The following is an 18,368-nucleotide window of genomic DNA, read 5'->3' on the forward strand; positions in this document are numbered from 1 at the left end:
CAATTAAGAAATTAAATGTAAAAAATTGTTTTGTAAGCTGCACGTTGACTTGCTTCAAAAAGAAAAAATTAAAATTTACACAATTTTTTCGGTACTTAAATGCATTTTGATCCATCAATTTTGTTTAAAACTCATTTTTAGCCTCCACATTTTTATAACCATATTTTTTGGGCTTTTTTTACAACTTTGAGATTATATGATCCCCTCCATTTTTTATAACCCTTCTCTAATTATGTAATACTCACATAATTCTCTTCTCAAGATAAAAATGGCTACTTATGTAATAATACCAAGGCTATATATCTATCATTCCAATATTCCATCATCATAAATTAGGTGGTGTCTTATTGAGCGCATCACGGTAATTATTTTGCATAATACAATTACTTGTCACCATTTTCATGATCCTTAAAAATGGCACTTCCACTGAGATTAAGAGTACCTATTCTAGTTCTAGGAAATGAAAAAACAACCTGATATCAATTCCAAATGATGAAATTTTTATGATGCATTCCTCTCTTTTGTTTCTCCTTGGCAAGAGATCCCAATATTAGTTTCCGGGTATTTTTCGCTTTCCAACATTAAACTCCACGTCCACGAGGCCTGTAATACCTGCAGTAACTTTTTGACCTTCTTTCACAGGGCCAACTCCTGGGGGAGTGCCTGCAAATCATCATAATCAATGTTAGTAACTAGACATCGTGTAGTGCATGCATTATATTTAATCTATGAAGGAAATTGATTAATTGCATAACAGGTCTACATGGCCGGCTCAACTCAATGTAAGTCAAATTAAGTCTAGCTAAAGCTCTGCTAACTTAACTGAGAAATCAAAACTTTTCTAAGTTAAACTTAGCTATGTCACAAGCTATTTTCAGCTTAATGAATCAATAAGAAGCCACATATTAGTTGAATATTTTTGGCTCCATTTTGTTCAGCTATAATTTGTAGCTTCATAGTAAAATTTGTAACTTCTTAGTAAAATCATTTTATAAACAATTAGTAAAACAATAAGTCAAATATTTGAAAACTAAAGTTTAGCTTATATTTAAAAAGAAGACATTGTTCTCAATTCGTTCAATTGATTAAGTGATAATGATATGAGCTGCCTAGTAAGCATCCGAACTAACTTGAATCATTTCCAGCCCCATCCCCAAGCATGACTTTGAAGCAAATAAAGAAATCCAAGATCACCTCGAATAGAGGTGGCAACTGGCAATCTCTTCCTTGTTATTTAATTGAAATAAAAAAAAAATCATAAACAGTTCCTAACTTTATTTTTCTTTTCCAAGAATGGTTTTGGGGAGAAGGGAGTTTGCCCCTTTTCAAGAGCACAAGTCATAAGGCTTTTGAAGGCTCATAGCAGAACTTACATACTCCATAAACTACAAATAAGTGTCTACCAACAGTTACAGAGGTCGAGAATCCCAAGACCTCTTACCGAGGGTACTCATCCAATCATTTAAACCAACACTTGATGGCCCAGATGATAGTTTAAATACCAGACAGTATGCCAAGACAACTGATGATATTCATTATCTAAAATATATCACAAATATAAATAAGTAGATGAAGTATCAAAGTAGTACCAGTTAGAATGACATCTCCTTCAAACAATGTCATCAAAGAGCTTATGTAGCTAATTAGAAATGGAAGTTTGAATATCATGTCCTTAGTTGAGCCCTTCTGCCTAATTTCCCCATCCACCTACAACAAAGCAAATTCATCTCTCTGCAATTAGTTTAAGTATCAAATGCATTACTGAAACAATGCATGATCAATACTAACAGAACTGAGTATTAAAGGAGAAGTACAAAAAAAAAACCCAAACCTTAATCCATAATTCTAGGTCATCAGGGTTTGCCACAGAAGTCTTGGGCAACTGCATATATAATTAAAAAATTCAGTACACTAGAAGAATATAACTTATAAATAATTAGACGACGACGACAACAACAACAACAAAAACAGCAACAACAACAACAAAAACAGCAACAACAACAAAAACAGCAACAACAACAACAGCTAGGCCTTATCCCACTAAGTGGGGTCACCTTAAACTTGCAACCAAGAGGATTTGAACTCAGGTTTTGTTCTCATATCAATAAAAAAATTATGGGGGACAATGGCTCGTTGCTTGAAGAAATTTTGGTTTTGATTGGAAGAAGAATGGGTAATTGGATTAAAAACCTTAAATACTATATGCATAGGAAGCTAAAACAATTTCATTTTATTTTGCAATAAAACGGATAGGAACTTGGGAATTATGGGGTGTTCAAGTCCCAAATCAAGTGCTTGATACATATCAGATACACATCACAACTTTTGGAGCAAATTTATATTATCATTATATGTAGTTCTTCACTCCTTACAACTATCTAAGACAGTGAAATCATTTCTTTAATATTCAATTCGTAAAATAGTTTAAGCATATAATAAGCATCATAGCATACACTTTCTTACAATGGGACTAATTGGTGTGAAAGTGTCCTGGCCTTTTGACACAGTCCATGGAAGACCTGCAGACTAACAACAAAAGGGAAAAAGAAACCATGCCAAGTATTAGATCATGAAAATATCAGGTCTAAATCACCTTCAAAATTATTATGCAGAAAAACATGATATGTTGCCAAAGCAAAAGAGAACTATGACAGAAAGAAACCATTTCATCCTTTTTCCATCCCAGTAGTTCAAAGTCCAATCGTTACGCAGTTCTTTTCCCGTAGGCAGATGTCAGACAGATTTGTTATAATAAATCAATTGTCTGACTCTTTCCTAATCACTCTTGCAAATGCAAGGTAACATTGCTTACAATAAATAAGCAATTAGTTCAACCCTTTTCTAAACCCTACAATTACTGGAGCTTTATAGCACCAGCTTGAAAATATTATTTGAGAAAACATTTTACATTGGTGTACTTTCCACAATAACATCTTCCAGTTTTTAGCTTATCCGTTAGAGGATTCCTAGTCAATTGTCACTTAAGAATTTGAATAGGGATAGAGTAGCAGAATTTTAACAAATCACTAATGTTCGACCATACTCAATCGAGTACAAAATGTTGTCAAATAGTGTCTAGCAACGCTATAGCACTCTTGCCTAGCAGAATTTGAACGAACCGCTATTGACAACACTGACTGTCACAAGTCTATAAATACAGCAAAGGAGTGCTTCATTCAACAATTCCCTCCATTATATCATACAGAATCCATCCATAATTGTAAAACTCATAGACAAAGATACCTTAGCAGCAGACTGAAGGTCCCTGGCAGTCATATCAAGTGCGAGTGCATAACCTAATATACAACAATCAAGAAAATATATTCAACCAACAGAAAGAACAGAACAAGACCAATTTCAAATTTGACAAATAGGAACGAAGTAGAAAGAAAGAAATACCGGCAACGTAATCCATGGCAGATGATTCAGGAACATCACGAGCTTTCTTACCGATGACGACGGCGAGTTCGACCTCATGATGAAGAGAACCCTCGTTGTGTGGAATTTGGATTGTTCCGCCATTTTTCAAGTAAGACGATGTCGGTTTCAGAAACAACACCGGTGACTGAAAATTACTCAGATCAGTTTTCGAAATTTGAGGAGTGAATGGATTGTTTCACTTCCATTGCGTGAAAAGAGCAACGAAAAAGAAAAGAGTGTGATGTACCTTGGGAACGGCGTTGCCTAGTTCTTTAGCGTGTGCGGCGTAGTTTCTACCAACGCCGATGATCTTGGTGCCTATTTCAAAAAGCTTCTGAACAGATGGCGTTGACATTTCTCTCTTCCAATGTCTAACTCAACCACCCCACGTCGCGATGCAAACTTCCTTTTCACTAATTAAACTAAAATCAGAGTTATGTAATGAATCTTTTAAAAAAAAAACATTCTAAGATAATGAATCTTTAAAATTATAACAAAAAAAAAATACATTAATAGTACATTTATTATAATTAATTAAATTCAAGGATTAAAATAGAAATTGGAAATGAAGAAGAAAATTGATTAAGGAAGATCAATGTATAATTTCTAGGGTAATGCTAGTTTGTTCCCTTATGGCACAAGTTAAGAACCAAATGAAGAAATGTTATCTTGAAAATTGTATATTGATTTTAATAAAAGTATAAAATTAATTTTTTAATTGTTTTTTCCAATACAAACTTTCTACAAGTGGTTTTCTTAACTTGTACCCCTAGGATACAAGTTAGCGTTACCCTAATTTCTAAAATATTGTTAATTCAATTAAAAATATTGTTAACTTTTATAATTGAATTAATCAACACATAATTAGCTGAATTGAATCGATCAATGTATAATTAACACTTTATATTGTTTAGTTGGTCTCAAAAATTAATTTTAATTATCTTAAAAGAAAAATAAAAGTGAATTGATACGACATTTGATAACATACCTTCTAGAATCAGTGTGTTTCACTATAAAGTCAGCAGAGTTGTTCATGTGGACTTTTTTGATTGCCAGAACACATTCTTCTTTGGTACGAAACATGTCTCCCACCTTTAATTCGCCTTCTGATCTCGGATACAGATTATAGAAAACACTGTTGGATGTTTCATCGTCGTGAAGATCCATATTTGTCATATGTTGAGGCGGATTGTAGACATGACTAGGAGGTATTAGTGGTGGTTGATCATCATCTTCATCGTCGTTGTTCAGCATGTGATCAACCTGTATCCCGGTCTCCTCTTCTTCTTCATCAACGACGTCCACTTCTGCTTCTGCTTCTGGGTTGACGTCATCTGACCATTGTCGATCATCTTCACCAAATTCATCCTGACCGGTTAGTTGAGACTGTTGAGATGGTATACATGGTTGAAGAGTAATGTACAACTCAATACAGTTGCAGCCTGAATGCTCATGACTAACAAACATGTATTCAACATCTTCATCGTCTCGTACCTTAAGGGGGAAATACTTGCATTGATTATTCTCAAAAAATATTGGATTTTGATATGTGATCTTTGACACAATACCCGAGCCTATATAGGATTGTATTCTTTTTTTCAAATGCAAGAAGGTTGCATTTCTCTTGATCGTGAGTCTAATGGTATCGGTGTTTCGAAAATAAAAACCATATAGCTCAGACTCGTATGTTTCACCGTTGCAGTGAACGTTGACACTGTATAATGATGAAGATGACATTGTGCAGATGAAAACTATTTTCTTACTGCAGATGAATGTGAGTGAAGTGTCTTGGATGTTGATAGTAAGACACTTAAATAGAGGAGTGAAGTGTCTCACATGCTAGCTAGTTCAGAGTGATGTGTCGTACATGCAAGCTACTCCGAAATGACGTGTCGCACATGCAAGCTACTTCGAAATGATGTGTCAACCATGCAAGCTACTAAGAAGTGACATGTTCAGCATGCAAGAGACAAGACAGTCACGTGTCAGACATGCAGACACACACTCCAAATGAATTGGCGCCCCCACTCATTCCTTGCACATGGGAGCCAATTCAAGTGGAGACACCATGCATTCAGACCTCGAAACCAAGCAATCAGACCTAGGTCTTGCATGCATGTACCTATGGAGGCGCCAATTTGAATGGCGACCCCTCTTAAAGGTCGTACATGGTCGCCAATTCAAGTGGAGACACCATGCAAGCACAACTTTTCATGCTCCCATCCATTTGCCTATAAATACATCCACTTCATCAACATTTCTTCCACACCATCACTCTCACTACTTCTTCTACAATACTTCTTCTACAATTTCATCTCCAACAACTTCTTGTAGTTTCATCTTCACCAACCCCCTTTTATTTTAACATACCAACTTAGTCAAGTTTTTTATTCTTTCTTTTATAGGATGTATCAAGGTTCCGAACTCGGGTCCACGAATATGTCCATATGGACCCGATGATTCAACCTTCTGTTGAACTCGCCGGTTTTGGTCATATAAGCAAGATTTTGTCTTGGTCCATAGATAACAAATTCATTCTAGCTTTATGCGAAAGATGGAGACCAGAGACACACACATTTTGGTTTCCAACCGGTGAGTGTATTGTGACATTAGAAGACGTCTACATGCTTTTGGGACTACCCATTGAAGGTAAGGCTATTAATGGTAAGACCAACTATGCAAATTCAATTTGCATGGAGCTCTTAGAGACTGATTTGTTAGATGATAATGCAAGAGGTCAAGGTATATGTTAGGGACCAATTAGTACTACTTTTTATATCATTTTATTGGTCCCTTTTACCAAGTTTTGATGTAATTACACACTTTTATTCTTATTAATTTGTATAAATGCAATTAGGTTTAATTTATTTTGTTTTGAATAGTTATTTCACATATTTGTTAGTTTTGTAGAATTTTTGGATGAGAGAGCTTTTGGAATGCAACATCATAAATTGGAAGATTTTGGATGAAACTTGCAAAGCAAGGAAGCTGAGATAGCTTCAGTTCGCGCCGCGAAGGCTGCGAATCCAGCAAGCTGATTTTGGGCTAAGGGTGCTGTTTTTCATGACCAGCTGTTTTGCCATTTTGGTGTCTGCCTTGGAATAGCTTTTCTGCTTTGGATGAAAATGATCAATTAAGGAAATGTCAACCCTTTTAGGATAGGGGAACATATTATTCTAAGATAAGTATTATTATTCACACATTGAGATATATTTTGTAAGAGAGAAAACCGAGTTTTTCTTCCATTGCATTTTGCTTTGTAAAATGATGATGAGGAGCTAAATCCCATTTTGTCAAGATTGAAGGTAGTAGCTATTCTCATTTGTTTATGTATTCCATTTGATATATATATGATAAAAGATTGTTGATGTATTGAATACTGTTTTTGCCCTAAGTTGAAAATCAGATTTGAATAGTTGTTGAAAGATATTATTTGAGTCTTGACATAAAATAGATTTTCAAGTAGTGAATAAGTTGTAGAGATAGATTTATTCATTACTCTTCTTTGGTATCAAACATTAAAGATTGCTACATTGATAGTTAGGTAGAGAGATCGTCTAAGGATCAATATAGTGATTATCACAATATCATTTAGACATAAATGACTTTGAGAGGACACTTGAACATCATCAATAATCTTAAATCCATATAGTTATCATAAGGAATCATAAGCATTTGGAATAGTGAACTCCAATCTTACCAAGCTTTTACATTTGATTAAAACCATTTTACTGTTTTTAGTGACATTTACTCACAAGATAACTTTCCAAACAAACAACTTTGTTACTTTCTAAACTTATAACAATTTGGATTATAGAACGACGGTAATAACAACCAATCTCTATGGATACAATATAAAAATATTTGTCGAAGATATACTATTCAACAGTATACTACTCTCACGCCTTAAGTCGTACTATAATAGTTTATACTTAGATGAGCATTCTATTGAAGATGCTCGAATAATAAAAACTAGGTGTTACATTATGTTGTTAATTGACTCGTTTTTATTTCCCGAAGGTAGTGGTTCTAGCATGCTGTTAGCTGGAGATTTCGACAGATAGCTGAAGTTCTTTAAAAGTGTTACGTTTTGGAGAATAGATAAAAGATGGCTGTGTCAAAGCTGTTTAATTCTTTTCGTGGGTGAACAATTCTTTATTGTCGAAGCCTGAGACTTAGAAGATTTTTGGATTTCCACAAAGCTCTCTTTGACATAGGCGTTCACAGAGTCGAAGCTTCAAGCGGGAAGCATTTGAAATTTAAACAAAGTCGTTTCGTCAGGCCAACACGTGGAAACATCTGAGACATGCAACGCTTGAGAATGGCGAACGTGACAGTCATATGTGTAGAGGTTGATAGGGTCGAATTTCTATAAATAGGGGTCTTAATTTTGTATTCAGAGGTGTTCAAACAGATATACAGAAATTTACAAAATATACTCAAAGTACCAGAGCGAGAGAAAATAGTTTTACGCTGAAAATGTATGTATGAAGAACACCATAAGTTTCGTTCATGTTATCTATTTCATACCAAATATTTAAATTAAAGTTATTCACTGCTTTTTATTCTGTCGAATTGCCCTTATTTTCAGTAGTTTATCATCACTTTTATTGTTGTATTTACATTTCGCCAAGTCTTCATTTTCAGTACTTTCTCAAAACTTAATAAAGCAGTTACTTCGAGTCACTTATCTTTACCCTTCCCAAGTATTTTCGTTATCTTTAAGAAACCTTTTACTACAAAGTTATCGTCATTTACGTTGTTCATAAAGTCATATGTTTCGTTTAGAATTATTGTCAAAACACTTTTCGTTGTCCACAAATCAGAAACAAACTTAACCATGAGTCAAATCACCGTAATAATAGTTCTTGAGACACATGTCCTAGGATCAATCTAGTCGATCCTGTAAGTTACCAAAAATATATAAATTTGGAAGACTAGCGGTTGTTTATCAGAAATCACTGGTAAACAAATTGGCACATCCGGTGGGACAGTGTCAAAAGAATTGTTAATTACAATAGTTGTTTTACTTTTACAATACAAAATTGTTGTTATTCTTTTGGTTTAAAAATTAGCGTTGTATGATCCTTAGAAGTGGTAGGATAGCCAACAATTCACAACCTATAACCAACAGAAAAAACGCAAAAAAGATGGTTAATACAACCAGTCAAGGGGAACAATTCCCTCCCCAGGGAACAGGCACAATCGGAGCAAATTCGATTGATGTATCCACTGAGATCCCTAATGCACAAGCCATACCAACGTCTGGATCCATGGCCTTGAATAATTCGGCAGCAATGCCTATTATGTCGGGCACGGCAGATACTCCTGCAATTTCAACCCCTAGGCCACCAGGATTCGAGAACTTTAGGCTTGTGAGAGATTAGCCATATGAAATGCCATCTACTGCCATGGCAGGACTTCAAAACAATTCTTCCATATATACTCAACCATATAATACGGTTATTTCGCCAATTCAAAATTCTGGATCTGGCATGAACCATGTAAGTCGAAATAACCAATCACAAGGAGTCCTCCCCCTATTACCTACCCTTACAACGAATAATCAGGCAGCCTTTAGACAACAAATGGATGTCAGTAACCATGATATGGTAGGAGTTCTGGCCAGAGAAATGAATACCATTTTTCCCCTTAATACATAATGTGAATAGGACGAACACTGACAATGCCCAAACATACCAACAACTGTCAGCGCAAATGGGACGCATAGCAAATTTCCTAGGTTCCCCACAATTTGTTGTTCGACGCAGGCCAAACCAGGTTATAATCTAGGGAGAAGAACCAACGATAGATCAGGTTCGACCACAAAGGCAAGCCCCTGACAAAAGAGTCACGGGGGCAAGATTGGAACAACAGCCAATTCGACGGGAAGTCCCTGAAGAACAACATAGGAGAGTAATAATGGTTAATAGAGACCAGGATGCAGACGAAGTAATTCATAGGGTCGGGCGGGAAAATATGATGGAAAATGACTTAACCAGTATGATAGAGAGAATCATGGCCCAGAATGATCTGAATACAGGACTTCGACGGCCAAATTATTCCTCTCCTTTATCAGAATATGTCTTGCAAACAGAATACCAAGGGGTTGTAAAATCCCTAAGTTCACCAAATTCTCAGGGGATACTAGTGAATCCACTATAAAGCACATAGCCAGATACATGACTGAGGCAGGGGATTTGGTGAACAGTGAGAACCTAAGGATGAAATATTTCCCTAGTTTTTTAACAAAGAACGCCTTCACGTGGTTTACAACTTTGCCACCAAATTCCATAGATGATTGGCCCCAGTTAGAAAGATTGTTTCATGAACAATTCTACATGGGCCAAACTGAGATAAGTCTTAAGGAATTAGCCAACATCAAAAGAAAATTCGCCGAACCTATAGATGATTATCTGAATAGGTTCCGTTTGTTGAAATCTAGATGCTTTACAATAGTTCCTGAACACGAGTTGGTCGAAATGGACGCTGGAGGTTTAAACTATTCCATCAGGAAAAAGTTAGATACCCAGCATCTAAGAGACATGGCCCAATTAGCAGATAGGGTTCGACAGGTCGAACGCTTAAAATTTGAAAAGGCCAGAGCGGATAAGAATTATAAGAAAGAGAGGGTTGCTTATGTCGAATTCGAAGACGGAGAGTCTGAAATCGCTGAAGATCCTTATGGTCTTGAGGAATTCGAAGTAGATTTGGCTGAATTAAAAGAAGCACCACCCTATGTCTGCAAATTGCTTACACCTTCGAATGGAAGAAACCCGATCGAAACTGAAAAGAATGATAGATTTCCCAAAAAGACTTACACATTTGATGTTACCAAATGTGACGAGATCTTCGATTTATTAGTAAAAGATGGCCAAATGATAGTGAAGGAGAATTGCGGTCCAAAACGCAGCGGAAATTAAAATTTCTCCTTTAGAGATCCTTACGAATGGTCATGATCAGTGATAGAATATTTACCTCTTGTGACGGTTGAAACCTTTGGTGCAGATCTCTTGTGACAATCGAAACCTTTGATGCAAATCCACGAAGCGATCACGAACGTTGAACGATGACAACGTCTCTACTCAGTCCACACGAACGGGTTCCTTCAATCTCAGTGCTAGCTGGTACGAATGAAGGCTTTGAGTGAGAGAGAGAGTGAGAGAGAAAACAAAAATAATGCAACCGCAAATTTTTGCTTCTGCACAAGGGTTCTATTTATAGAACCACTTGTGTGGGCTTCAAGCTAAAAGCCCACTTAAGTGTATTTTGGCCCATATCTTATAATATGCCCAAAATCACTTAAGCTCATGGTACCTTACCATATTTCGTATTCTACTCAAGTACATCGTACCTTACGATGTTCTATAACTCACTTAAGGGCACCGTACCTTACGATATTCCTTAGTTACTCTATCTCTCATTAATCCGTCCTTTGTGTGTGACCCTGTAGGTTTTCGTGACGTTGGCAATTATATTAAATCATGCATTTAATATAATAAACAGTGAGCGGTATCTAGCAACACATCACTGCTACCCAAGACACGAAAATGTCATGTGATCTGACAATTCCTTCTGTGATAATACTTATGTGTATAATTACCCTTTTGCCCTTATGTCTATATTGAACACAAGGCATAGACCGTGTCATCCTCGTCCAGTTCAATATTGGGCCCATAGACATTTATCCTGTTATGCAGGATGGGCAAATTCCATCTAGGTCACTCATGTCCCTCAGCATGCTTTGTGGAGTACCCATCAACTGCCTTTATGGTTATCCAGTTACGGATAACGTTGGATCAGCAATAAAGCACTCAACTCTACATCTAGGATCCATAGTGGTTTCAGGTCGAAGAGTGGAATACACTATTATCACCATGAGAATAACTTATGACACCTTGCATAACTTTCTATATAGTATTCTCATAGCGGGTCAATCCGGTATAAATATTACTCATAATATTCATACCTATGTTTAAGACTTGATAACTCTTTATCCATGATCCATGAGATGTGATCATCAGTCTACAAACATAATAGTCTTAATGCTTTAATGTTATCCCACTTCACACTAAAGCTCGACTACGGATACTTTAGGAATAATGTCCTTATGTTTAATGTGTTCTCATGATTAAGTCACACTTAATACATTAAACGGACTATCTATTCCAGGGACTTTATTAATCAACCATAATAAAGAGAATGCCTTTTATTATTCGATACAAGTACCAAAATGTATTGGCCTCTAGGGCTTACACCAACAGATAGTGCCTCCTAATACCAAAATTCCTCCGTTAGAACAACGAAAGAAAAGAGGCTTCTGTAAATATCACAATTTTTTAGGCCATAAAACTTCACAATGCTTTCTTTTCATGGATCTTATTCAGAATGCAATCAGGGATGGCCGCCTCAAGTTCGCTGACAAAGGGAAAAACCAAATGAAGGTTGATACTGATCCCCTTAACATTGCTGAGACAAACTATGCTGAACCTGTCAAAATCAACATGATTGACGTAGGGGAAGTGGATGCTGTAAAAGCAACAAGAACTAGAGGCTATACACTGGATGGAAATCAGGCTACTGATGGCCTAAGTAACGATGTTTCCTTTGGAATCTCTGTCAAAGGTAAACAGGTTGCTAACGTCGAACCAAGGGCCACTGAAGGTCTCAAGGGGAAAGCAACCGAGGCTACTGAGGGCCTAAGAAAAAAATTTGAGGAAATTTCAATCACTGATGGTGCCAGTCTAGGTGTCAACATGGTAGATCTGAAGCAATCCCCCCAGAAATGGAGGAAGTGGAGGAATGTTTGAAGATAGAGCAAGAAGGGATGAAGTTTGGCTATCCCAAAGCCAACGAAAGCCTACGTGAATATCTCTGGAGATGTCACAAAAAGAATGCTGACATGTTGCTATGCCCAAGATGCAACATCAGGATATCTCGAAGGGTGGCTGAGGATTACGAGAGATGGCAACGAATAAAGACCGAGAGAAACTGGAGGAAGGAAAGCCAATTACAGAAGGTGTATCCCACACTAGGAGAAAGCCTTCTTGGTTTCATTGTGCGTTGCTACAAATATGAAACAGAATGCTTGATGTGTCCCAGGTGTGGGGCAGTGTACAACAGAGAATTAGCCGAAGCATTCAAAAGAATCCCATATGACCAAGGTTGGGACGGACATGGAGGTAACCCAAACATGTATAGCTTCGACAAGAGGGGAGCGCCTAGGAGGCCGGATAGCCCTCACCCAATGGCGAAAAGAGTTATGTTTAAACTACCAGCAGAAGTCCCTGAGGACAAATGGACTCAGGCGGGACCAAAGAAAGGAAAGTGGAGAAGTTTCGAGGATGGAGGAAGAACCTCTTGGGCGTACAGAAAACAATTTCAGGCGTCCAAGAGAGAGGCTATCAGGCTAGAAAATTACAAAGGAAACAATCCTATGTCAAGATCCCAGTGGAGAAGACATCAGAGGATGAGGAAGGCAGAAAGAGAGATGAATCTAAAAGAGACTGGAGAATCTAGCAGCGTCAAGGTTCCCCCAAATATCATGGATTCGACCAAACCACCTGTAGGAAGGAAGTTGTTTCCAGATGAAAACATAAGTCAGAAGGTTCAGAAGGAACAAGTAAGAGAGGAGGAAATGCTCACTGACGACTTCGAGTCCGACAGAGTGTCTTCTGTTAATATGAATTGCAACATAGTCTCAGTCCTGCCGTACAAATATAACCAGGAAATAAAGGTTGAAGATAATGAGGAAGCGGACACTGCGGAGATGGCGAAGCATCAACCAGTGTGTTACTATGTTCTGAACAGTGGCGTTGTCAAAGAGCAGAACACTATTTTTGAAAGGCCTCACCAGGGGATGCAGAGTCACCTTAAGCCCCTATACATTAGGGCCAAAGTTGGACAGGTGGGAGTGAATAAAGTCTTGGTGGACGGAGGAGCAACAATCAATTTGATGCCCCAATTCATGTTGAAAAAGATAGGTATGTTCGACATTGATGTCAAACCTCACAACATGGTATTGTCAAATTATGAGGGTAAGATAGGACAGACGATGGGCGTCATACAAGTGGACATGACTGTTGGGTCAATCACAAGACCAACGATGTTTATGGTAATACCTGAAAAAGCAAATTACAACTTACTACTAGGGAGAGAATGGATACATGGAATAGGGGCAGTCCCTTCGACCATGCATCAGAGAATATCCATCTGGAGAGAAGATGGTGTGGTAGAGAATGTCGAAGCTGACCAAAGTTACTTCATGGCCGAAGTAAACCATGTGGACAAGAGAAACTTCGACAGGAACTTGGCTCACATAGGACCATGCTACCCAGCGGAAGAAGGCTACGCCCCAAATAAAAATGCCTTGTACTTCTTGACTCTCCACCCAAATGGCTTTCAGTGGGATAGAGAGATTATGGGAGACCCAGAAGAAGGGGAATCATCTGAAATACGACCAACAGGCTGGGATGAAGACCTGTATTATGACTGAGTCTTCTTTTCTCGAAAAGATTTTGGCCTACATGGTTGAGAACAAAAGACAAGCGGCTCTCGAAGCCGAGATAACAAACATGGCTAGCAAAGCCATATATGGTGAAATCTATAATACAGGACCTGGGGAGTACTCTAAACCAAAACCCCTTAACGAACAAGTACCTGTGGAACCAACAGAACAGAGTTTAGATGCCATCTACGACGAAGAGCCTCTGGGATTTGAAAAAGATCCAGTAACGTCAAGTGCAAAGATGTTAGCGCAAGATCCTCTTGAAGAGATTGATCTCGAAAATGGAAGTGCAAAAAGAATTACCTACATCAGCGCTAAACTGGACCTCAAGTTGAAAGTGAGAGTCATTGAATTGCTAAGAAAAAACAAAGATTGCTTCGCTTGGGATTACGACGAGATGCCTAGTTTGAAGAGGGACTTGGTCGAATTAAAGTTGCCTATCAAGGATGGCAAGAAGCCCATCAAGTAGACTCCAAGAAGATTCGCCCTAGAAATCCTCTCAAAGATAAAAAAAGAGGTCGAAAGACTTCTTCGTTGCAATTTCATCAGGACCACAAGGTATGTCGATTGGATTGCAAATATAGTCCCTGTTATCAAGAAAAATGGCTCTTTGCGAGTATGTATAGATTTTCGTGATCTAAATGCAGCAACTCCTAAAGATGAGTATCCAATGCATGTGGTAGAGATGTTGGTTGACTCGGCCGCAGGCTATGAATATCTCAGCATGCTTGATGGATATTCTGGCTATAACCAATTTTCATTGCAGAAGAGGATGTTTCTAAAACAGCTTTTCGATGTCCAGGGGCAATAGGCACTTACGAGTGAATAGTTATGCCTTTTGGCCTAAAAAACGCTGGGGCAACATACCAGCGAGCAATGAATTCTATATTCCATGATTATATAGAGACGTTTATGCAAGTGTACATAGATGACATTGTGATAAAATCTACGTCAGATGAAGATCATCTAACCCATCTCAGCCAATCATTCGAAAGAATGAGAAAACATGGCTTAAAAATAAATCATAAGTGTGCATTCTTTGTGCAGGCTGGAGATTTTTTGGGCTTTATGGTCCACAAAAAGGGGATAAAAATCAATCAGAACAAGACGAAGGCTATTATGGATACCAAAGCACCATCAACCAAGAAAGAATTGCAATCATTATTAGGAAAGATAAACTTCCTAAGAAGATTCATTTCGAATTTAAGTGGCCGAACTCAAGCCTTCTCTCCCCTTCTGCGCCTGAAACAAGGGAAGTTCGAATGGAATGACGGACATCAAAAGGCATTCGACAAGAATCACTCCTCTTCCGGTACGAAGCTGACAACCTGAAAAGGTCGCGCTCATTTCGATAATAAATCGTGTACCTCATTGCATTCGTTCGATCAACTCTGTAATCAGCTGATAGATCCGTGTGATACTTTTTAATAATTTTTACACAATCTTCTTTTATGCGAAATGTGTCTCCTTCTTTCAATGATCCTTGAATTTGCACATAAGGATTGTAAAATATATCTGATGAAGGTTCATCGACACCCAAATTCAAGCTTGTCATGTGTTGAGGTGGACAATATACATGACTAGCTGGTAATGACTCCTCTTCTTCTTCATCGTTCACCATTAAATCAACCAATAACTCGACTTCTTCTTCTTCCTCATCTACAACATTGACCTTAGCTTGTTCGTCGTCATCAGTTTCACAAAACACTTGTGACTGATCAACAAATTGAGACACTTTTTGTTGTGGTGGTAATATATATAATATAACTCTATATCATTGTACCCAGATTGTTCATGACTGACAAACATATGATGAACATCGTCATCATCTCGAATCTTCAATTGATAAAACTTTACTTGGTTTTCTACAAACCACACTGGATTTTTATAGATGATTTGGCCTAACGGGACTGCACTGCAACTTCTTTTCTATTCTCTTGTTTCAGATGTGAAAAATTTAATCATCGATTTATTGTAAATCGAGTTACTTCTGTGTTGCAAAAACAAAAACCGAATAATTGATGCTCAAATATTTCACCTTCGATATGGGCACTGATCATGTAATATGGTGAGGAAGACATTTTTTTAAATGTAAATTTTGTGTTTCTAATAATCAGTATGGGTACTGATGATGAATGCATTGAGTTGTTATTCGTATGCAATTAAATAGGGGAGACGGTGTACGTACTGATCACATAATTAATCTGCAAAGACAAGACAATGCAATGCAAGGAATCAATATATAAATAAGGCAGCTACTTACAAGACTCAACACATCTACAACATTATCTCATCTATAAATATGGTAGCTACTTACAAGACTCAACACATTTGCAACACTAACAATCAACCTCTGCAACACTCCATCTTTACCACACTTAACCTCTGCAACACTCAACCTCTGCAGCATTATATCTCTATTGACTATGGATGATGAACATCGAGGAACAATTGATAATATCTCGACATTTATATGTTATTACTTCTTCTTACTTATTTCATATTTATTTCTTATTTATGTTTTTATTGTATATTATTTCTTCTTATTTTATTTCTTACTTATGTTTTATTAGGACCCAAAATGATTTCGATGTCGTGTACATGAATATGTACCCCACGATCCTTTGATAAAACCATACATTAGAGGATGCAGTTTTGGTAATCTCATCAACATAGTCTCGTACCCGGTTGACTACAAATTTATTCTTGCTTTGTTGGAGAGATGGAGACCCGAGACCCACACATTTCACCTTCCTTTCGGTGAGTGTACCGTCACACTTGAGGATGTCTACATGTTGTTGGGTTTACGTATCGATGGTAAGGATGTAAATGGTAGAGTTAACCAGGATAACTCTATTTGCAATGAATTATTGGGTGCCCCTTTGTGTGACGACCAAGCTACAAGAGAGACTTCTGGTCAAGATAGGGGTCAAGGTATTAACTTAAAATATCTCAAACAATATTATGCGAGTATAACATTGATCGAAGAATCTACCGAGTATGAAAAAATAATTAAAGCTCTGTGTTATATTATGATTCTATTCGATAATTTTTTATTTCTCGAAAGTACAAGTAATACGGTAAATATTATGTATTTATCGTTGTTACGAAATATAAATAAAGTAAGCACATATAGTTGGGGTTCAGCTGTTTTGGCTCATCTATATAGTGCGTTTGTGTAAAAATGCAAAAAAAAAATTATACATTTTATTCATGCGCATATTTACTACAAGCATGGGGTTGGTCAAGAATGTCGTCACTCGCCCCGATAAACGAGAAGTCATTCATATTCCCCTTTGCAACATAGTAAGTTTAAAACGAGAAGCATCTAATTATTAGACTTTATATTAGGACTAACTCTAACTAATATTTTTTCAAATGTTTTTGATTTAGGTGGTTAGTTAAAGGGATGAACTACAACAGGTGTCTGAAACACGTTGTAGTAGTCTATCGCAATCTTTTGGACCACATTGGACCAGATGATGTAATACTCCGACCCAACTCTATTTTGATTAAAAAATAATTATGAAATTATTTATCATCTAATCAGGTCATATTCTTGTACAGTTTATCTGGAGGTCATATCTAGGTCTTGGTCACCAGGTTAACCATGATGATGTTGTAGTTTGGACAGAAAAAACACCAATTATCCGATTCACTACTGCGGAGATACACCAGAGTGACCAGGTAAAACTGCAGTTCGGCATGCAGGAACAAATTCCAGAACCTCTGACGTGTTTGGGAGATTGACATCAACAAATAGTCGATGCCCAATGGGATTATTCCGATTGGAGGGACTTCGCAAAAGAGATGTGTCGTCATTGGAGGAATCGACGACAACACATCTTAAACGAACTAGTCATACAGGATGCTATACCAACTCAACAGTATATGGCATGGTTTAGGTCGGTTACAACGCCACAATTTGTGTCTGAGCCAAGGTATTTGATTGATCCACGTCAACTAGCTTCGTCATCATACGCTCAACAACAAGTCCCAATCCAAGAACAATGTCAAACCACCCAAACCCAACGACCAACCTCACATCATCACCCTACCACATACACCCAACAACCAAATACTCAACCTCGCAACCCATTCATGCCACACATCCAACCTAAAAACCAAGAATCAAATTCTACCCACCAACAACTATACACAACCACCACAACAGTCTATAGCCCAAATGATTCATACAATTCACGCCATCGTAGCCCCCCCCCCCCCCCCCCCCCCCACCAATGACCACCCAAACATCTCATCGTCATAACACCCAACCATTGTTTGACTTTAGTACACCCCAGGAACCATTGATTTATTTCCAAACGGATTTAATATCTTAATTCGGACAACCATATCGTCCACAATTCACCCAACCACAACGACCCAACAACGAGAATATGGACACCAAACTCAGTTATGAAAGCGTCGTTGGCGAGAA

The 18,368-nt window shown here is 37.6% G+C and overlaps 1 protein-coding gene across 1 annotated transcript; it reads right to left on the minus strand.

Moving 5' to 3' along the window:
• Positions 1 to 304: 304 nt before the first annotated feature.
• LOC127073280 (probable acylpyruvase FAHD1, mitochondrial) lies at positions 305 to 3,859 on the minus strand. Its single transcript, XM_051014428.1, has 7 exons — positions 3,668 to 3,859; positions 3,400 to 3,565; positions 3,244 to 3,296; positions 2,464 to 2,526; positions 1,832 to 1,882; positions 1,590 to 1,707; positions 305 to 663 (listed from the first exon to the last, which is right to left on the minus strand). The coding sequence occupies exons 1-7, from the start codon at positions 3,773 to 3,775 to the stop codon at positions 551 to 553; spliced, it is 672 nt and encodes a 223-aa protein (XP_050870385.1). The 5' UTR covers positions 3,776 to 3,859; the 3' UTR covers positions 305 to 550.
• Between the last annotated feature and the right edge of the window lie 14,509 nt (positions 3,860 to 18,368).

This window comes from Lathyrus oleraceus, chromosome 4 (assembly GCF_024323335.1).
Source record: "Lathyrus oleraceus cultivar Zhongwan6 chromosome 4, CAAS_Psat_ZW6_1.0, whole genome shotgun sequence".
Classification (NCBI taxonomy): domain Eukaryota; kingdom Viridiplantae; phylum Streptophyta; class Magnoliopsida; order Fabales; family Fabaceae; genus Lathyrus; species Lathyrus oleraceus.

Excerpts from the sequence above, each read along its gene's own strand:
- LOC127073280 (XM_051014428.1), bottom strand. The coding sequence starts at position 3,775 with ATGTCAACGCCATCTGTTCAGAAGCTTTTTGAAATAGGCACCAAGATC. Across the intron at positions 3,297-3,399 it reads TGCCATGGATTACGTTGCCG|GTTATGCACTCGCACTTGAT; the intron begins GTATTTCTTTCT and ends GTTGTATATTAG. Across the intron at positions 664-1,589 it reads AGGAGATGTCATTCTAACTG|GCACTCCCCCAGGAGTTGGC; the intron begins GTACTACTTTGA and ends GATGATTTGCAG.